The 22,651-nt window shown below is 44.3% G+C and overlaps 1 protein-coding gene across 2 annotated transcripts in view; it reads left to right on the top strand.

Moving 5' to 3' along the window:
- LOC122395197 overlaps positions 1 to 14,773 on the top strand; it is a 39,257-nt gene extending 24,484 nt beyond the window's left edge. The window contains exons 3-9 of one of the 2 annotated variants that reach the window (XM_043392595.1): positions 7,226 to 7,428; positions 8,196 to 8,458; positions 8,705 to 9,124; positions 10,141 to 10,350; positions 10,686 to 10,891; positions 11,516 to 11,640; positions 12,137 to 14,773. In XM_043392595.1, the coding sequence (XP_043248530.1) occupies positions 7,226 to 7,428; positions 8,196 to 8,458; positions 8,705 to 9,124; positions 10,141 to 10,350; positions 10,686 to 10,891; positions 11,516 to 11,640; positions 12,137 to 13,197 (2,488 nt within the window). In that variant the 3' untranslated portion in view covers positions 13,198 to 14,773. The remainder of the gene's footprint in view (positions 1 to 7,225; positions 7,429 to 8,195; positions 8,459 to 8,704; positions 9,125 to 10,140; positions 10,351 to 10,685; positions 10,892 to 11,515; positions 11,641 to 12,136) is intronic. The other variant, XM_043392594.1, reaches the window with a different exon arrangement.
- Positions 14,774 to 22,651: the final 7,878 nt, after the last annotated feature.

The raw sequence follows: 22,651 nt of genomic DNA, 5'->3' as shown, positions 1-22,651 counted from the left end.
ACTTAATGCCTCGTTCGAATTACCCGTTGTCGTTCCAGTTTCCAGGGGAAACATCAAATATTGACCAATTAGCCGCGCTTCGGATTAGATCTTAAATTACCTTCCACTCTGTGCAACGCGAAGATATTCCATACTCACGGCGAACACGCGTTTCGAGTAATTAGGAACGTAGTGGCGAGGAGTCTTATCGATCAGCTGGATGATGATTCGCGAGCGGAACTAATTCGTATCTGGCAAAGAAAACCGCTGGAACGTTTCTTCGTTAACTGGAGTGTCCTCCTGCGTCGAAAAGAAACTCGATGCACGGATCGGCTCGTTAACGTTTCGAGCGAATCGCAAATGAGGCTAATAACCGTCGAGTTAAATAGAGCTCTTGGAAAGCTGGCTACGATAGAAATGTTTCACGGGCATCGGAGATTCGTGCGAATATCGAATTAAAAATACTTTGCAATTAGAAGTTGCCACGATCGACGATTACGCGGTATCCGCGACTCGTATTATTACTAAATCTTACTTTATTTTATTTTATTTTTCTTTCGTTTACAATTATTTATTTGCAATTGTTGCTTTCTTAAATAATTTCGCTGCAAACAATTTTCGTGGAATGTTCGTACGTATTCGGTGAGGACATTGGGGGATTCGAATTTCCGATGCAGCGAATTTTACATATTCCACTATTCTACGCAAAGTACTGACTCAGGATCTTTAGTCTCGGCATTACCAAATATTCTAGAATACGTAGACTACTGTAGCTGAAAATCTATGCAGTCTAAATTTTACATCTCCCTCCATTACGGATGGTTCACGTAGGAGTTCTACTTTATTGCAAGAGGAACCTTCATGTTTCAAGAGCGTAATAAAATTCAGCACTAAACGCGTTTAACGCCGTTCGAAATTTCAGACTCTCAGTGAGACCTAAAAATCTGCTAAAATGTATTACACAATATACTATAATATTATTCAATCATAAGAAAGTATTCTCCAAAGTTTTACTATTTTACATTTCCAATATTTATTATCGTTGTTTATTAAACGCTTCAGGACTGTGAGACTAGTTTTAATGGGTCTGAATGGGCCCATAGTTCGTCGGGCGAGGATCGAAGGAGTTTTCGACGGTTACGGCTCTAATCGCGACAGCTTTCGTTTCCTTTGGCGGACTTTCGACGAAGCTTTTGAACCGAATTCCGATTCCTGCTCCGGGCGTGCTTCGCCTCGGTCTGCTCGCGTACAAACGCAGCTACAGAAACATAATTAATTTCTCGTAGAGATACCTTCCCTCCGAGAAAATTGCTTTTCCAGCGTGGCCGCGGTGCAGTCACGCGGCAAGAAAATTAGAAAGGACTAATCAATTGGAGTGTTCGACGGAAGCGTTCGCGCGTTCGGAAATCGGTTTTCATCGGCGTTTAACAGGCTGGCTTTTACCCGGCCATTATAATTTCCGCGAATATTTCCGCGCGCGTAATGAAACCGTCGCTCCGCTTTAAAACGGATCCGCCGGATGAGAAATCGAAAAATACGAAAGGAAACGCGTCGACTTTTGCGACGAAACTAAGACGACGAGGACGGTCCGGCGAATTTCAAATCATAAAATCGATTGCTTCCGTTCTCTTAAAGATTCGAATCTTGAAATCAAAGGTCTAGCTTTTCGATAAGAATTGGAGAAAAAAATTTTTTATTTCTTCAATTATTCGTGCGTGCTAAATTCAGCCACGCTCGTATATTGCGAAACGGTTTGGGAACTCGGGCATAAATCACCAGAGAGTTTACCAGCGTTGTCAGCTGAAAGGATAAAGGCGCCTATAAAAGACAAGAACCGGAGCAGGTCCCAGCTATCGCGAATTGAAATCTCGATCGCGTGACAGCTTTTGTTCCCGTATAGAGACAAGTTTTAGGCCCGGTTACGACGAATCCGTGCGACGCGTGGGTCGCGTTTAGGTTGCTTTTTCCGCCCACACCGCGACTCCACGATACCTTTTTAAGGTCAGTGGAACAGCGGTTGCGTCGCAGGTGTCCAAAAATAATACGATCGCCAGAAGCTGGCGCCAATTTCGGAGAGTTCCTGCTTGGAATCGCAAAAAAATTATGACGAAATTTCTTGGCCATGATTTCTACACTCGGTGTTCAACGTTGGACGATCAAGAGTTTTACAATTTACCAACGTCTATTTTAGCTTCCTCGTACGATCGACTAATTGATTTTATCATTCCGTGATTAACGATCATTGAATTAGTCATGGCTGATAATTGCAGTCGCTTTGATTATTTGTGTTGCTCGTTAATCAAAAGTATTGATTACTCGGTAATCGTAATCATTAATCACTGTCCTGATTACAGATCCTCGTTCAGCAATGATTGATATACTCTCTTATTAAACTGTCGCGAGTCTTTCATCAGATTCTTATGCATTTCGTATTAGATTGCTGCTTTCGAAGAAAATCATATGTAATGTTGATCTACTTCTGTTAGCAGATCCTATCTGAAACTACGGACGAGTAGAATTCATATCTGAATAAAAAATGAAGCCACTAGTCCCCAAGAAATAATAATCAAAAGTGACCGTTTGATCGTGACAACGAAGGTACTCGAATACGAATTAAATATATTTAATTTTTGCAGAGGATATATTCTGGACAGAAACGAAACCTTGCAGATCTCCGCGCGATAAATAGGATCGGGAAAGTTTCAAAGTTTGTCTAAAAATGTGCAAAAATCACGTCTGTACGCCTCATTCCTGCACGTTGCCTCGTCAAATGCAATTTTTCTCTATTTCGTCAGACTTTGAAACTCCCGTATTTATCGTGCAGAGTTCTGCAGATATCACTTTTTTCGTTGACAGTTTCACTAATGAAACAGAAAAAATTCACTTCTTTTACGAGATATTTCGCGAGTTTCGGAGATACGGTTCGAAAAATTCTTCGAATCCATTTGTTTAAAACGTAATATAACGGGACGCGATAAAACGCGTACAAGTTTTAAGGATTAAGTGGACCCGTTAATAAAGCTATTAAAGTTATCGAGAACAGATAAACGAATTTTCTGCCGCGTTTTAGCACCCCGGGATAGATCATCGATAATAAAACAAAATTTTCGACGATTTCGTGGTGCCGTTCCGTAATTCGATTTCGAAATTCGCGTATTACGAATGGTTCGCTTTCGGATTCAAAGCGAATCCGGACTGCTTGGCAATCTACGTCTCCACGTATGCGCATTTAGGATGCACTTGTTTTATATTCCGTTCGCGGATCTCATCTCGCGTAAGCACAGGTGTACAGTAACATGTTCATACGCGAACGTTACCGCTATCGAGCTATTTTCGGCGAACTTTCCACCTTTGCTCGTTCTCGTCGACCTTTGCCGAACGTAATCCTCGAACAACGCCGGCACTTTTTTCCTTTTCGCTGTTACCCCGGGACGAGAACGATCCCCGGACCGCGCCGGAACAGATTGCCCACATACGTTTGTTGCCGGATAAATATTTGTTTCGTGCTCGCCGCGACAACATCGACCCACGCGGTAAATGCATTAAACATCGAATTTAAATGGTGAAAGCTATTAGCGATGGTTTCATTTTTAAATTCCGCGCGGAACGTAACGTATCGTGAAATTATACTTTGATTTATTCGGTCGGAACGCGCTCGGAGGATCGATAGCCGGAGACCCGGCTAGAGAACGTAAATTTTTAATTATTTAAGTAATCAGCGACCTAAATTCGTCTTTTTCCCCTCAAACTCGAATCACGTGCAAAGAATAACTCGTTTCGTTTCGAAATACGCAAAATAACGGGCCATTCTTTGGCGCGAGAGCCATCTTCTTGCAAGGCTCCGCCATAAATCTTCCACGTTCGTAGATTTCTGACTATCTAACGATGTTCCGGTCGACTTCGCTGCTCGCGTGCGACCAGAAACGATCCACGAGCGTAGATATCTCCGCATAGATCTTTCTCCCAGTTATTACACCGACATTCCTCCGGTGTCTCGTTACGCGTCACGATACGCAGGCGAGTAACGTTGCACCTCTGTGCACGGACCGGTAGCTCGGAATTGAAATTGTTGCGACCCACGGTGTTTATAGGGCACGGTATTTTAAAACTACCGTCGCCGCGCAGGTTCATAACGCGCGCCTGTCGACTTCCCGTCACTTCAACATCGGACATCGCCAACATTGTGGCCTCGTAGAAAGCCCAGTGTGCCTGCTAAATTTTTTACGAACACTTCCACAAGTTTATGTACACATTCGGTGCCTCAAAACTGCCGGTACAAGTGTCGATTCTAAGTGGGAAATAGTAGCCACCGAGAGAACGTTACGAAATCGGAAACGTGCTATAACAACACGCTAGCGGCCATTTTCTTATTAATGTAGCGTTCATTCGACTCGTTTCTTTCATTTGGTTCATTTAATCAGTGTGTTTCATTTACTATTGTTCATTGTATGGTTCGATTTCCGCACACGCGTCGCGTCTTATCAATCGGGGATTGGAAATCGGGGCTGTTCGTTAGCAGTTACGATACGTTTACTCTCGTCAGTGGTATCATCGATTATTATGCTACTCGATGCTCGCAAGGGATCCCTGTTTCGTGCATTAATATGTGGCTGGCTGCTATTGGTGGATCGGCACGCACACGAACGTGGAACGGCCATCGTACACGTACACTTTATTTATGCACTCCGTTAAGTCGGGTTCATACGATCCGGCGCGACCTAATTTATGCGCCGGCGTGCACGGATAAGCGATGCATCATTTTCATTGTCCTCGCCGAATTAGGCGAATCGAAACCCGAACTGTCAAAGTATTCCGTTGCGATCGACGTCGACGAAGCCTGTGCGCGTCGTACGCGGCGTAATTGTTTCCAGTCGCGTGTGCAACGGCGCAGGGATTAAACTTTTGATCGAGATTGCGGCCAATAGGCCGGTTCCCGGTGTCGCCGGTAATTAGGATCTTTCGAGATGGGGAATATCGAAGAACTTTTGTTCGAAATTTAAACCACGTCACGTTTATCGTACAAAGACGAGGGAATAAGATAAACGAAACAGAAATTGTCTGCGAGAAGAAAAACATGATAATAGAGGAGAAGAGAGGGGGGAGAATAATAGAAGTAATAGTAAAGAAAGATGGCTGGAAAGTAAAAAAGTTCGGGGACAAAAGCGTCGGGAAAAATGGAAACGAACGAGAAGAAAAATAACGAGTTATCTTTACTATTGTTTAACAATAAACGGGGTTGCTGCGCGCTCGAAGGAGTAGAAGAACGATAAAGCCCAGTGATGGACAATCTGGGAATTGTTCGCGAGAACCGGCTCATAATTTCGCTGGAAAACGAGGAATTATTTCTGTTTTAATTTGTCGCGTGCGCGATAATTGTAAATCGGTATTCGGCGCTCGAAACAATAGTTTTATGATTATCGCGTGAAATGTATGCGCGATAATCGCGTATCTCATTTCCGGAGAATCCGATATCAACGGGGGCTGCTTTTTGCAAGATACGCCATGTTCGAGCTGCCATAAACTTAAGTTGCGTGTTCGACTTTCGATGTATGTTCAGCCAACTATCGATAATCGAATAACACGTGTACGTAGACTTTAAAAATCTGTAATCCGAACGAGGCAGAGGTCGTCCAAAAACACAAAGTTGCAAGTTTATTTATAGAAACCTTACGGAATAACAATATCTATATTTTAATATCTTTGACAACGGTTTCAATAGAAGCATCGTTTTAATCTCTCGACGGGCGGCGGAAATAAATTTATTTGTCTGTATAAAAGCGAATGCAGGCGGACGGAAAGCGGAGGATAGAAATACAAGGAATTCGACAGTGTTTTTGTTTCGAGGATCCTTGTCGTGACGTTATCCAGTCGTCGAAACGGAAAGAATTCCGCGGATACGGGGCTCGAACGGCTAAAAACGTTAATCGACGGAATTCCACGATTTTCGTCGATATTCTCGAATCGTTCGCGTGCGTCAGACCGTTCTGCAAGAAGTTAAAAGGAACTTTCGTATAAAAGGAGGAGACTGTAGCGACGGGGGGAGAGAAATTCCAGCAACGTTCCGCGTCCCCGAAGAGTTATGGCTCCGGGGACACGAAGAAACACGGCATGCATTTGCGAGTAACCGTATAATAGAGCTGCATTGTAGCGATGCCAAATAATTTCGGCGGGTCAAGCTAAAATTTTCGAAATACGGAAAATGCGCCCAGAATCGGGTCGGAACCGGAACGGGGCCGTAAATGGCCCGGTGGCATAACGAAACGCACGAGAAAATTGCATCGTGTTTGCATTTTGCAAAATCCTAGCGACCGGATGGAAAATGAAACGAAAGAATCTGGAGAATTACGAATTATTTTTCCCTTTTTTTATCCAACGTTTATCGAACGACCTGGTTTTGGAATTAAGACATTTATCGCGAGGGTCGTTTAAGGATGTCTCTGTTCTACGAAAATGTATTCCAAACAAACGGTTGCACGGTATTAATAGGGTCATGTAATATGCAGTTTTTGCCGGTGTTTTCTTTTTTACATTGAATTACGGAGGACGCTTCCTGTTTAAATATAAATTACAATGTTTCGCTATGGAATTCGAAAGAGTCCCACGCGCCAAGAAAAAAAGCATTAAGGTATATGAGGCCAGAAGTTAATAGTTGCGGAGGTATTCGTATGCAAAGTTGTTCCGTTTAAAATGCCGAGGTTCAGCTTTACATCTGGGATGGAAAAAGCAAGATAGCAAGAAACTGATTACTATGTTACATACACCCTCTGAATATCGCGCAACTTTTGCTCGAAACATGTTTTCGTGGAACGGTTTACGAGCAATTTAAGCTCGTTGGGTTAGGTGACGCGTTTCTGTATATCGCATACAGCTTGTTAGGACTTCTAATTTCCAAAAATCGATATCTCGATTATTATCGATCGTACGCAAAATACATACATAACAAAGAAGTTATAGAATTTAATTTCCAACGATTCTTGTTATGCACTATGTAGTTGTAAAAGCAACCGCGAACGAGTTATGGCACATTTTACAAGCGTTCCCTACGACCCTTCTTTTCAACAAGAATTTTATTACTCCGCGCGGTGTGCATGTTTTCAAGTTAAATTTACGAATGCAACGAACACGACCGTGTTTTGTTCATATGATTTCTCCACCAAGTCAGTGTGGTAGAATAATATCACGCGTTGGGTGGTCCAGACAGAGATGGAGATACATTTATATTAACGTTGTTTCGATTTATTTGAAGCTCGGAGATAGGGTACGCTGGTTCGCCGCCCAGGGAGGTGCTCACGAGAGGAAGGAGCATAGATTCCGTGGACAGGCCTTTTCATCCGAGCGAGTGGGTCGACGTGAACCTCGAAGTGCCAAGTACACCGAGGCCGAGCTCGGTTCTCACGAATTTAACCGTCGACACGAGCCTCTATCCCGCCACCACCCCGACGTCCAGCTGTAAGCTCACAATTTATCGTTAGCTCATATTGCAAGCTGTATCCTTAACGAGAACATGCTCGTTCCGACATTCTGACCGATAAGGACGGTACACCGTGCGCGTCCTGACGCAGGGATGCTCGCGGGAATTAGTCCACGTTTTGTAAATAACAAGCAACCCTTTGGTGCGAAGAACAAAAGGATCATTCTCAAAATTTTTATTCGTTCCTCAGAACATTGGTGAACGATGATATAAAATGTTGAATTTAATAGTAATATTTCTATTTTTCACGCTGCAATTTGAACGGATGTCGAGGACAGGTACAGAGGTAGTATTTTAGGGTAATTCTTGCTCTTTAGGAGAAAGTCATTAGCTTCGGCATCAAAGATCCCCTCTTCCTGTGGATAGACATCTTGGCTGATAACTATCTCGTACAGGGCAAGAATTAACCCTGAAATACTACATCTGTGCATAATCTCGTTGACTCTATACTAGGGAACCGATGACTATCTCATGGAGGGCAATAATTAATATACCTCCCTGTATCAGGACAGTATTCTAACTTCGTGAAAGGCAGTCTTGCAACAAATTTCTCCATCTTAAAGGCTGAGACCTCCAGTTTGAGTAGCTCAAAGATTCTTTCGCTAATGAAAGAAACCTCCCTTTTACAACCACCCTCTCGATGCACAATTTTGACACGGTTTCAAAGAACCTAAAACTTCAACTTTGAATCATCGAATGGTTTTAGTTGCACGAAAAATGTTGCAAACTTTTTGTCGTCCTTTAGGCTCGAATCTGAAGGACACGACGCCGATCCCGCCCCCGAGACGGCGAAAAAGGAACAAGGGCAGGCCCTTGCCGCCGAAACCGGACGAAGTAACCGAGAACTCGGCGAGCAATTCGAAGCACGCCGAGGCGACGGACGAGCCGTTATACTCGTCGGTGCAGTCGCCTAGAAGCAGCGGGGACGAGCAGGACCCGGAGGAGGAGACCGGACACGAGGAGCGCGAAGACGCGGGAAGAAAGACGAAGGAGATTTATGAACACAAGGCGAGTACCCGGGGGGTGGGAGCGCGAAAACGGACGATTTCCATTGTAGATTCGAATTCGATATTCGCGCGAATATTTACCCTCGCGCGAATACGCATCGCGTTTGGGCAAACAGAGCGCGACGGGGGGTGCGAATCTGTGAAACAAATAGACATTAAAAGATATTTACTAATAGGGCGCGCGGTGTTCGTTAGGGCTGGTGTTTTTTTTCTGTCCGAAATTGACTATTTTTGTGGTCGTGAACAGGTGAATGGTACCGGAAGGATAATATCGAGCGACGTGGTGTCCGGCAGGAAGCCTGGCAGGACCACGGAGACTAGTCACTATCAGCGAAAGGCGCACGAGGGTGAGGAGTACGAGAGATTCGCGAGGAACAGGACCAGCAAGGACTCGTCGACTCCTAATCGCGAGGACAAAAGGGGACCGAGGGAGCCGGAGAAACAGATGAAGGATACCTTAGGGGTTCCGGAGAAATGGAGTGGCAACGCGAGGAGCAAGTACAGCACCGTCAGTCTGCCGAATTACGACGAGTTGGACGTGGCCAGGCATCAAGGGGAAGGGACGAAGGGCCACGGGGACGACAGGGACAGAACAAAGTCCAGGAGACCCGTCAGGAGCAGCACCGGATCGCTTCCGGCTGAATCCTTCCTCGCGCCATTTTCAGAGGTACGCAACTTATCTGGTATTTCGGGGACATCTCCCGCAGGATCCCTTTGACGGATGGAACGCTGTATCTCGCTCATCTTTCTTTTATTCCTTGTTGCACGGGACGGGAAATAAATTCGGACCGTTCGACTCTAAAACTCTCGATGAGAAGCAATAACATCTTTTCGTTCGAGGCTCTGGTTTCGAGATAATTAATTTCTAGTTCCCTAAAAAGTGGGACATTATCGATCAGGGGACCCAATTGGCTGTTCGATGCGATGCATCACGGTTAACCGACGAAGTGCAGTCGGGTTCAACGATGCAACGCGACAAAAAGTAAATCGAGTGGGCGCACCGTGTACAATTATTCTTTGCTCCGACGAACGAAACGATCATTAACGAGCAAACCAGAATTATCTCGACTCGCGGTTCGGAAAAATCGCGCCGTGAAAGATGTATTCCTTTCTTGCTGCGAGTCGTCCGTTGCCAATCTAGGACTGGTCAAACCATTCCACTTAACATAACTGGAGGTTTATCTACTCCAATGAGAAAACCAGTTTCTCGACAGTGACTCATACTACGCGAGATAAACAATTCAACGTGGCTCTTGCTCGACGCTAAATATTCAGCGTTTATTTCGTTTTTCGTATTCAAGGATCCTCCGGGCGAGAGAAACGGTTGGTTGTAACAAAATTATTATCCTTTCTTCTTCTTACTCATCGCTGGTACAAAATTAGTACGGATTCGGTTTCGAAAATTATATTATCAATTTATTTCGCGACCAAAATGGCTTCCACGTATACTATATTTTATTTCGCTGCTCAGAATTACTAAGTTCAGTCTGTAACGAATTCTGGATGAAATATGACAAGTTTGAAAAGGAAGTTTTGCTCGTTCGAAGAGAAACGTTATCAAGAAGTTATCAGAAACTAAAGGTGACTCGGTGGGAGTAGAATTCCGTTGCTTGGACCCGAAATAATTGGCTAGGAAAATGTTCCCGGTGGGTTAATTCGTCAGGAATATGTTCTAATCCACAGAAAACGAGCGTGCGACTGGAGGACTACGTATCGAGGAGCGGCAGCCCCGATAACCTATCGTCGTATCAGGTCCTGGAGAAGCTGGATAGCGGGGAGAACGGGGTCGTGGACACCGGTTTCGTAAAGTACGACCCGAGTAAATCGGAGGATTGGGATCTCGACGGCATCGGTGATTGCGAATTGAATCACCAGCGGCGGCTCTCGTTCGAGGTGAAGTCTCTACCGATCGATGTCCCTTTGCTGTTTGTAGAAATATGCTCGCGTGGAGCGGATCTTTCGACGTTTCTAGGGCTAATTTAACAAAAGAAACAAACGTGTTAATACGTTAATTGATGCAAGGAAAATCTCATTTAGATCGGCTGTACTATTCGAGAATGTTTAATGTCAGAGTACAGTCATGATCTGAATGCAAATTTAAGACATTCTGACGACGTTAAAAAACGAAGAAACGCGAATAAAGAATCGGATAGATTGGAGTCGGAGACACTGAAAGATTCGTTGTTCGCAATAGTGGACGCGACGAATCGAACTTTGCCATTTTTCAGGACGCTGCGAGGAAGAACGAAGGTAAGCGTTCTTGCGAGGACGAGGACGTCGTCGATTTTGCGACTGGTCGAGATAGCGAAAGAAGGTCTCCGGTCGATCGAGACGTCGCAGGCTCCCCGAGGTACTTGCAGAAGCCAGAGGCTTTTGGAAAAACACCGTCCCCCGTGACCGACGAGGCGGAATATTCCGAAGTGGATCCAAATAGGTCGGTAGAGATTATCCCTGGTCGGTGTTCGAGCGATTAACTGGATTTAATTGGGGCGTTCGGATGCCAAGTGGTGTAAGCCCATATTCTGAGGTTTAACTTCCCCTAACCGGACCCCTGCGTGGATTTTTCATCCCGGTGTCCCAGATTTTTCCTTCGCCTTTGATCTCGTAATACCCGAATCCGTGTCGCACGGCGACCCTATTGTCCCCGGGACGATGTATCCTTTATTCCTTTTTATTTTTCTAAAATTTAACCGTGAGTTTATGAAAAAATTAAATCCACGACATAATAAGCCAACTGTTCCATTCTAAAAGTTAATCGTCAAGTTTAAATTCTGCCTTCAACGAACCGATTAAATACGAATTTTTCGAAATATCAAACCCATTATACTATTATTAAAAGACAAATTACCTAATGATCTCACAACCACGATGACCAAAAAGAGAATTTCACGAAAACATTAGCCAGCAGTTACGTAAATAGAAAACACTAACGACAGAAATAAAAATAAATAACGTTAGATTAGGTACCGGTAGAATTGCCTACTTCGGTAGGAAGAAAAGGCTTACGGAAGTCCATCGAGAAAGACTACACGTTTCCATCCCCCGACTGTTTCCGTAGGTCTCACTCGAGGTACTTCGATCCACCAACGATGCCGGACAGTTGTAGAATTTCGGCCAACCGAGACACGGTCGCAACCAAAGAGCCATTTTTCCTGGACGAGGCGAAACATCGTTCAGCTTTAGGTAAATAGAGCCCCCGAAAGCTCCAAGGTGGCCCCTCGCTCTCCATTAAGATCGGGTCTTGAAAAAACACCCTTCCGATAACACAACAGGAACACCCTTGCATCCCTTCATAAATCGCCAACCGCTCGGAACTAGGCTTACTTGTTGAATTTTTCTATTTAAACAAGTTTCAAATACCTCTAAAAATTCTAATCTTTGCTTTTCCAACCTTCGGAGGAGTTCCTAGTTTTCATAAACTAAATTTCGAGTATCTATAAAAGGTTCAAACAACCCCTGGCCCTGGTCGAGGGGTTAAACCGGAACGATGAGTGAAATTAGCCAATCCGGTCGCCGCGATATGGCTTCTAGATACGTGGTCCGTCGGTCTGGGATCGTTCGCAGACGAACCGAGTTTCGGGTCTCGGTTTCCGCGCCGGGTAATCGTCTCCTCGGAGCAGAAAGGACCCCAACTATCCGCGCACGTGACTAGTTAAACCGCGGACGTTCCATTTGCCAGATACGATCGGAGGGTCCTGCGGCGCGGGGGAGTCCGATCGATCGGACCAATCGAGGATGATCTTTGGTCGGAGCCTGTCGAACGAGAGCGAGCCGGAGGAGGACGCGTACGAGTCGAAGGAACTGACGAGCGACCGTCGTCCGGTCAGCCTGATCAGGACGATATCCGAGGAGTCGTTGCCGCGCGAGATGCTCGAGCAGCAGGACCTGGACGACTTCTTCGACGAGAAGCTGGCCAAGGACGTGCACAACAAGCTGAAGAAGAGCCTGGACGATCGGCAGACGAGCACGCCGCCGCCCAGTCCGGAGCCCAGGATCGGAAACGAGCTGGTGGACGGCGACCATTCGACGCTGCTGAAGGTCCTTAAAGAGGAAGCGGCCGAGGAGAGCAATCTGAGCTCGATGACGCCTAGCCTGACGGAGCTGGAGGTGGCGTTGTCGGACATGTTGGAGAAGGAGGAGGCGCAGGAAGCCGCGAAGGACGACGGCAGGAGGAACGGGAGCAACGAGCTGATCCCTGGGAGCCTCCCGAACCCGGAGATCGTGCCCATCGGGCGGAATCTCGGTTGTTTGAAGAGCGACGAGATTAATCGATCCGGCGAGGCTGCAGAGAGAACGGCCGATCAGATTCCAATCCGTCAGGAGTCCGAGAAGAACCAGGTTCCCGTGTCTCTGGGGCAGATTCTGGAGGACAGGAAGCCGATTACCGGCAGGAAGGTCTCGTTCTGCGCCTGGGAGGAGACGGCGGCCGAAACGGAGACCCCGAACGATCGGGAATTCACTGAACGTCCGACGGATTTAGATAAGAACGTCGTTTCTCGTCTGAACGACGACCGTGGGTGGGTTCCGTCGGGTCAGCACGTCGCGCGTCCCGCGGATACTCCGCCCGAGAAACCGAGCAGGCTGCACAGAACTATGGACGAGCTGTTCGAGGGCCCGGGGATCGTTCCCACACCGCCACGCAGGAGGAACAAGAGCCTGGGTGTCGCCAAAAGGGAGATCGAAGCTGCGCAAAACGGCTCGGTGATCGTCGACCCTTACGCGAACGACAGACTCATTTGATCGCTTCCGGCGCGATATTCTAACGAGTACTTAAACGATAGAACCTGGTGCGTTTGGTACGTTAGCTATTGTCGACGGTGGACTCTTCCCTGTGCTCGATGATATTGTCCTTAGACGATGGAATTTTATGCATTTATGGTACATTCTACTCTGTTTCAAAAAATGATGTATGTCCTCAAAATGGTACAACCGTTAGACTCGACTCAACAATATTTAATTATGAATTTCAACAGAAAGAACAACACGTATACGCGGTGAATGCATGAAATCCACTAGTCATTATCGATACGAAAGGAAATACAGTTTCGAGCGACTCGGGCAAAGGTTAAGGAACTAGTTGGATCATTTCCTCTTCGACGTGGACGCGAATTCGTTCGGCGCAAGGACTCGAAAGTGCATCGAAGTGGTCGCGAGAATTTCTCCGTCTCGGTCGGGGGTCTTTCTTCCGCGCGGAACTTCTCCTAACGAACTTGCCGCTCCCGAAGAAAGGACGCGCGTCGCGGACTTCGAAAATCGCGAAACTTCGTTGGGAAAGTTTCCGGGGATCGATCGGATCGCAGATGCTGGCGATCCGTTCTCGTTCGCGAACGCGTCGCGTTGTTTGCCCTCGACGAACTGCATAAGAAATCGCGTTGAATCGAGACGAACCGTCGATACCATCGATACGTTTTACGTTTGACAACGATACCGCTGTATCGAATCGTTCCGACTGCCGGCCATAGTCGTAACGATTTATCGCACGATATAACGCACGATGGTTGTGTTGCTGCCATCCAGCGTGACGGAACATTCGCGTTTTACAGTTATCGTCGGACGAGCGTATCGACCAAAACTTACGAATAGTTACAAGGGACGCGAACGTAAAGAATATGGCCGCCGCGTTGCACCGAAACCCTCGACTGTCGTCGTATTAATTAGTCTTATCGATCTACCGAATATCGTTGATGAATAAAAAATTATTAGAGTGAACTGTACAGTTTACAAATCGTTATAGGAGTCGTACGTCGAGTTGTGACGATAGTATGGCTGCGTTGCACCGAACAACTCAGCCGCCTTAGAATCATCGTATCGAACGAAATGATATATTTTTGAAGTCTTTAAATAATTTTATCGATCTGTTGAGTGTCGTTGATTAATTGTTGATGAATAAAAAATTACTAATTAGAGTTCCCAGAGCCTCAATATTAGATTACTCGGAATGGAGCTGTTCCGGAACGCCTATTGACAATTACAGGGATCATGGATGCAACAATTAATTCTACAATAAATCGTGCGTCGTACAATGGTCGCATGACAATTGCATCGTGGGATAGATCGAACAATAATCTCCAGAAACTTCACAATTATCGTCGAATAGGTGTATTAACAAACATTATATAACCTCTATCGGTTCATTAAAACGCACGATAAATTAATACGTTCATGGCACGTATAATGATTCATGACACTGTTATATCTCCATTCAACATGGCAGGCTGTACTATGAGTCCCAACAAACTCTAAAACTATCGTCGAATAGTCGTATCGATCAAAAATATAGAAGTCTAATGATGTAATAAATAGTTACAGTAGTCATGGACGTAAGGATTTATCGTAATTCAATTTGCAACGACTAACGAACCGAACATCTCTGCGTCTTGCTATAACACATTTCGACGCGTGAATTTCCGTGTCGCGTTCGTGTTCCAAGTTCGACTCGACGTCGTATCGGAAGCGTCTCCAGAAAATAATTTCGTCGTCGGGGCGAAAGTTTTCCCCGCGGCGCGGAACGACGGGACCGGCCGTTTCGTAGGCGTTATCGCGATCGGATACTCGTCGCGAATATATACGAGCCACGAAGGACGAGCCGACGTCGTCGATTCTTCGGGGTCAGCCTTTGGAATTCAGGAAGCAGCTTGTTCGAAGAAAAAGCGAGACGTGATTGGACGCGGAGTAAGACGAAGTTTCCCGCCACCGGGGGGTTGGGACGTAGGGATGGGGAGGAGAGCCTCGGTCGAACCCTCGAGCGAGATTAATCTCGTTGTCGCTCGAGGAAGCTAAGTGCTCGTGACACAGGACGCGTACAATCTTGCGGCAGACCGACCACGGGAAAAGGGCTACGCTGATTATGCGTCGCTGGGAGGATCCGGATTCTGTGTCGAATCTAGCCATTCCAACCGATTTAAATAAAAAGATAAAAAATGAGAATTCTTTATGGTAAGTGTAACAGTAACGATAGTTAGAACCTACTAACCCTTAACCCTCTACAACGCAAGCTTTGATTCCTGGGGAAAACTATACGATGAATACTGACAACAGAGACAAATTGAAAGATGAATTTCAATAGGTATTTTTAAGTGTACTCTATAATTGTTGCATACTGATTTTTATAGGCTATATTGCTATTTAAAAACCACAATATCTATTGATAACAGGAAGAGATAGTGTAATCTATAGAAGGTTAACTGTATAAAATGAAATTACCGGCAAGTTTAGCATAGTCTTCCCTACCGAATGGTGGTAGAGAACGTGTTAACTCGTTTTAACGAATGTACTTCTACAAGATTAAGATAATGTGAGAATACGAGATTCCGAAGCGGAACATTATTCCGGCTATGCAGTTTCAAAAATTAGATTAGACAAAGTTAAATACGAGGTTAAAATGAGATTCTTCCTACTCACGTGCTTGACTATAATCTCGTTATTTGTATTATGGTGCCTTCCACGGGGCCTAGGATCATTTTCAGGAAGAACTTTCTTTTAAACACTTCTTGAAAGTTTTGCTCCCTTTGCGAAGATTTCAAAATTTTCTTGGGAAGAATTAATGTTCATTCGATACTCTAACACTTTCCCATATTTCTTGTACGAACTAAAATATCAAATAAATATTTTCTTTAAACAAAAAACGAAAGAATGTGCACGATATATTGTAAGTTCGCTTCGTGTTAAATCATCCCCGAGGATTGATATACGTTCAACAGTATTTTTTACACACAATGACACGCAATGATATATCGCTCCCCCGAAACGAATAATACAGAACACAGATATAAATTTTTCTTTGAAGGCGATAGAATAAGGGCGGCGATTCTTTGGCCGATTTTTTAGTCCCGGTCTCTGAAAGAGAGAGATTAGGGTGTCAAACTGCTAAACTGCCGGTGACAAATTACACCCCATCCCGCTGACTGACGGATTAATACTCGCGAATTTTTTTACGACGGCAAATATTTATTCACCGACGCGTGTAAAACTGTACGATTCGAAATTTAAAAATTTTGCAACCTCGTAGAAATTTCATGAATCGTAACCATATTTATTTTCAACAACATCCCGCCTTGATATAGGAACTACCGTGCCCATAAACCAAATCTATCGACCGAAACGTTTCAAAAAACTATACTATCCTTTTTTTACAAATATTTCCCTGAAGAACGATATCGAATAAAGCTGGGTCTGATACTTTTGGCCAGCACTGTATGTTCTGCATACGTTTTGCATATGTTTGCCACATTTGCATACGCCATAAATGCATAAAATCTGCAATCTAGTAATAAGTGTCCGTATCATGAATCCATCCGTTCGGATATCCGAACGATGCCCGCCGATTCCGATCGTTATTTTTGCAACAGTATCGCGGAGAAACGACGTCGAAGGCGGTCCGCGATGAACAGATATCGATTTACCCATTAATTTTTTAATTATTTATCCAACCCCTTCCATCGTTACGCGTTCAACGGGCCGATCTTAATCGCCTTAAGGGGTTACACCGGGTCGGGGATATAAAATATTCATGGTTTTTTTTCGACACTTATTGCAACGAAACTATATGCTCGAAAAAGTTTGCGTAAAATAGTTTGATTTTTATTCAACGTGACACATAAAATTTAAAAATGTATTCTTTACGCGTTCGTTCAGGATTTTTTCTTAAATTGTTTGCATAAATTCTGGGTCGACGAATATATTTGTTTTCTAAAATATTTCCATGTCCGGCAATAATAAAATGAAACGCGCTTAATTTCGCAGCAATTTGGGCGAACGAAATTGATTACACCACGCGTTAACACTCCTTTATTTATTCGATAATAATATCAAGCGTCACTTGACTAGGTTGGTAAACAGAATTATTGATACAATTTGATCGAGTCAGTTATTTCCGAACGAATTTCTGGCGTTACGTAGTTTATGCAACCAATGGTCGTATTTGTTAAAATACACACGACGAAAGAAGAGTCCTCGAAGGACTATTTCCGGGAACAGACGACGAGTGTTTGGTTTCAATTTTCATGAAAAACCTGGCAAGTTATTGATCCGACGCAATGTATCTTGATTGTAAGTCAATTTTGGTAAACAGTCGTGAAACTTCTTGCGAGTAAAAGGGTTAAAGGTCGTGAAATGACCGTGGAAGAGGATCTGGAGCAACGTAGTCGAAATACAGGCATTGGTGCGCGCGATGGAAGTTGCTAGGTCTAATTATTTTGTGTTTCATTAACCAGTCCTTTTACTCCGCGAGCGCGCGCTATCAAACGCGAGGAAACTTTCGAGATTACAGACCTCCGGTCGGACCTCGACGGAATGACTTGCAGGACTTCTGTAACTTGAGGCCATTGTTCCACTTTCAAACTCGACCAGATCCGACAACACGCAGAAATTTATGCAGGCAAATTACGAAACGAATGCTTTCGAGGCGAAATACAGTAATTTTCGTTTTCCAGCGACAAAACGGGGACCTACGATTCTGTTCCAAAGGGGGGTGGACGTTGGAAGAGTGGGGGATGATAAATTCAAAAATTATAAGTGGAAATAGCGATATTAAAATTGATGTACACGCATGGATGGTGTCTTTAAAAAAATTAGAAGTATTCGAGACTACGAGGTTACAAATTGTTTCGAACATTATACGATAGCAAAAGTTTTCGAATGTTCTGGTAGGTCTCTGTTGGTTTTAATCGGTCTCAAAGTTTTGAAGGGTCTTGGAACATTTAATGAGTCTTAAGGGAGTTGGCTAGTTAAAATTTTGTTGAACAATATTGAAAATGAGCCAACGTAAATATTGGACCGTTTTAAAAATTGCAATTTTGGAAACGAGGAACAGGCAAATGTTGCGCTCTAACACAGATTTGCGAGCGCTTTATTGCCAATTCGCGATCCCTCAAACTTAAACGATAAATAAAATAAAGTTTGAAGTGGCCTCCAAGCAAATACAAACTTCACAGTCTCGCCTTGCAGATCGTTATAGCTACTGCGAAGTGGTTTTGAGAGAAGAAACAAGTTTTAAAGTACAGTTTTCTTGTACAATGATCGAAGTTAAGAACGTCGGGGGATTTTAATCTATAAATGCAAATTACTCGTGAATTATCCATCGCGTAAAACAGTAGTATAAACAAAAATTAAACAGCTTCGAGAATTATTATTTGTTACAATTAGTTTTTTAAAAGCTCAGCTATACGTTTCGTCAGTCTAAACCCGCAAATAATATTGCTTTCCTCATCAATTTCTTGTTCACAGAGGTACGCGTAATTTTCCTGTTTTAATTGCATTTCCGGCGCAAAGGTTCGATCAGAGCTATTCGTAGGTTTCATCTTCGGTTCGATTAAATTGGTCTCTAGTGAGAAAGCAGATTTTTAATTTAAAAATACCGATCGAACCGGTCTTAAAAAAGTTTGTATTTTTCCTTTAATGATTTTATTTTTAATAAAATTACGAACAAAAAAGACAAAAAATATTAACAGCAATGGAAAATAAACGGGAACGCGCGTTCTTCGTTACGCGTTGTCCGCGAATTGTAACATTTTCGCGCACAATAATTTTCGATAAAGTCAATATTAATGAAATTACATGAAGTGAATTCAGTTACACGGTCGATGCCGTACGAATAAAATAAAAGCAAAAAACGGAGACCGTCCGCGCTTGATTTACTACTACTTCTACGTTTCGAGCGACAAAAGAACGTTAGGGAAAATAAACAAAAAAAAAACAAAAAAAAAAAAAAATACGAACGACATAAATATTTCGAGCAACGTTACGTAAAAGGAAACGGCAGAATTTAATGCTCGGACCGTTGGAAACAGTGGCTCTTAACTTTTCGTTTTTACAGCCCTCGTGGGTCCTTTTTCTCGAAACAACGTTTTTAAATTTTAGCAAAATCGATATTTTTTAATTGCCGCTACGCTAAATTTGTTCAATAAATTTTGTGCTCTTGAAAGTTTCTAGGAAATATATCTGTGTATTAATATTTGTTAAATTGTGTTACTTTCGATAGATGTATCGGTATTCGAATTTTAATTTTGTGGTAATTTTTCTAATCTTACGTAGATTCCGACTTTTATATTAATAAATAAAGTTTCCGGATGCCTATCCACTATTTCGTAGTTACGAACCACTGGTTTGGAACGACTCGCTGAATGATCGTAGCGCAGAATAATTCAAAATCATTTTTAACGTGTCGTTCGCAGGCTACGCGATAAAAAGAAATTTCGTTCGCTGGAAGGGTCCACCAGACTCTATATCACGGTTCTTATTTTTTTTTTTTTTACATCGTTGAACGGGAAACAGCAGTTTCGAGGGGAAAGTGCCGAGTGGTCGAGAAACCGATAAACTTGTAAAATCTGACGTTCCCGGTATTCTTTGAAATTAGCGCGAACGGATTATAGGTTCGGTCTGTTCGTGACACTCCTATTAGTATCGTGGATGGGGAGCAACGGAAAATCGTCGTCCCTTTCTTCCCGTTCGTTTCTCCCTTAGCCATGGGACGAGTATAAAGTCGAGGCTGGACGTGCGGTCGACTCCGATCGCCCTGGAATTTTCTCCCACCTAAATCTTATTATCGCCCAACGACAGATTCCTAAAGCGTCGTTCAATGTTTCCGAGCAAGTAGACGAATCGACCCTCGTCCGCGGATTTCGGACATTTCGAAGCGTCGCGTCGCGGACCCGGAATAAACAATATTAACGTTTACCATTCCGCGCAATTATTTCCCCAGCGACACGTTGGAATGCAATTAAAATCCCGTTGAAGGATTTCGAGTCGTATTGATATTTTTAAATCCGTCAAAACGAACGAATTTATAAATAAAATTTAACTAGGTCTCGAGTTGATTCGGAGGCGATGAAAAATCAAATTATATAAGTCTGACTTGGTCTCTAAGCTGTTATATAACAGTATATAATTTTTAATAATTCGAAAAATAGTAGGGAAATCTCGAAGATCTTAATTACAGTACTCGCTCGCCTAAAAGGTCGGTGGAAGGAAAGTGGAGGATCGTTGTGAGTTGCGGAGCGACGCGTTTGAAAAATGATCGTTGCACGTTGAAATCTGCGCCATAAATACAACAAGCTTATCGCCTAATCGTACATGCACACCCAACGGGAGTAAAGGGTTGCAGCTATGTCGCGGAATAATTAGACACGCGGCTCCGAAAAGATTCCGGGGGTGGAAATGGGACAAAATTAGCGTAAACGTTCTTGCGAGGCTTAGGGTCGGTACACAAGGAAGCCAATTGCCAACGATAAGAGCGGGACAATGCGCCACTTTGTCCACAAGACTTAGCTTAATCTTCGACGAAGCGAGACCGTATCCGAGCTCGTTCTCGAACGTTCGCGCCTCGATGCGGAGGAAAATCGAGTGTCCTCTTTCCACTGCGGTGTTCCGACAGCTTTTCGCGCGATGGCACGAATTTCCGGTATCAGTTACTCTAACCCGTTGGAAATCCCGCCGTTTAGAGGGAAAACGTCGCCTTCGGTCCACGACGGCGCACGAAAAACGGCACCGTTATCTACTTTTTCAAAGCCTCGAATTGTCAGACCTGGTCACTTTTATCAACGAGGTCTCTGTTGTTTTCGTCAATTTTAAATCACGTTGATGGGTCAAAAAAGATGACTCTATTATAGAGGGTGTTCACGCTAATACTAGCCAGTGATTTTTTCTAATAATATCCTAATCAGAAAAAAATTCGAAGACCACACACCCCTGTGCTACGAATAAGTTGCGCTCGTTTAATGAGATTCTCGCAATCCCAAGATTTTTGGCGGTCATAAAAAACGTTCGTAGAGCAGCGATGGAAGGTTCGTTCGACGACAGTCGCGCAAAACCGGGCGGAATAGAAACCATTTTCCTCCCCTTTGGAAAGGTGAGTTAGGGGCTAACAATAAAGCCGAGGCTAAGGGCGTTAAGCCAGCGTGGAAGAAGTCGTCGGCCGCAAGAGGGTGCTCACCCTACCGCGTCGGTGTCCTTTGCATTTCGTTCGCGTTCGCCACCTGTACCCACGGAATCGTACATCCCCCGAAACAAAAGGGGGACGGGGGGTTGGAACGGAGAAGTTCGGTGGCAGAGAGAGCCCCCGGAAAGGCTTTAAGCCTGGAAATTTATAGACTCGGCCAACTATTTAGATAGGCGGGTATGGAAGTCGAGCGATTTCGCTTTTTGCCAAGCAGCGACCTGCCTGACTGCCGTTCGCATACTCGACGACGATGGCGGCCGCCTCTCGTGCGGACTGTCCACCCCCGCAACGGGAAAGTTGAACGCTTACACGTCTTCCCCGGGCGTGAATATTTCCACGAAGACGGCGGTATTCCTGGGCTTAATTAGTTTTTCGTCGACGGATAATCCGTGCCGGGCGATTTGTCAGCCTGGACTGGAAGTTTACGCGGCTTGGAATTAAGGCGCGACCTTCCAGCGTACTCGAGCAAGAGGGAGGCTTACAGACAAACCGGCGGGAGATTAAGACGATATTTAAACGGGCCAGGTTAGGCCACGGTTCCGTTTCCGGTCTCCTCGGCTCACGGAACCCCATCGTGGATTTATTTTATCGCCGCGGCTGGTTCGACCTGGCCAAGAAACTGCTATTGGGGGGGTCGGTGGGGGGCTTACCGGATCCAAGAACGCTGCCAGAAGTTTCCTCTCGGAGGGCGACCAAGGGGTCTCCGACTACGGAACTTTCGAATCGTTTCGCGACCGGTCAAATAATTTCACTCGCTCGTCCAGGTGACGAAGTACGATATAATTCTATTTTACGGGGTTTTTTTTTGATCACGATTGTAATTTTTTGCAAAGCTTTCATTCGATATCCCATCTCGTCAGGCGTGACCGTTCTAGGTATAAAAAAGTTGATTTATCGACGATTTCAATACTGGTGGGAGAGATTGTATCGCGACTAACTCAGATTAATGCGGCCCGGTGGTATCCAAACAAATTCTTTTTCATAAATGTTTCATGAATAGATGCGGCTCTAGTGATTAAAAAACTTTTTTGTATGCGATAGCGATTCCAGTTCTCAGGGAGGTATTAAAAATCGATATCGGTCATCTTTTCATGCCTCTTACGACGTTCAGTTTAATAAAGACGACTAATAATTCGGCAAGAGTTTAGCAACTGTATTTTCTGTAATGTCTGAATTTAAAACTAAAGTCATTTTGCCTTTGATTTCGTTCACTACCTGTCTTCTACTTTAAATTATGCGTTATCTTCGAAAGATGGACTT

This window comes from Colletes gigas, unplaced genomic scaffold, assembly GCF_013123115.1.
Source record: "Colletes gigas isolate AHSC1104 unplaced genomic scaffold, ASM1312311v1 Colletes_gigas_Sc00005, whole genome shotgun sequence".
NCBI classification, from domain to species: Eukaryota; Metazoa; Arthropoda; class Insecta; order Hymenoptera; family Colletidae; genus Colletes; species Colletes gigas.
Note: the sequence above shows the minus strand (reverse complement) of the source record. Positions and strands in the feature narration are given on the sequence as shown.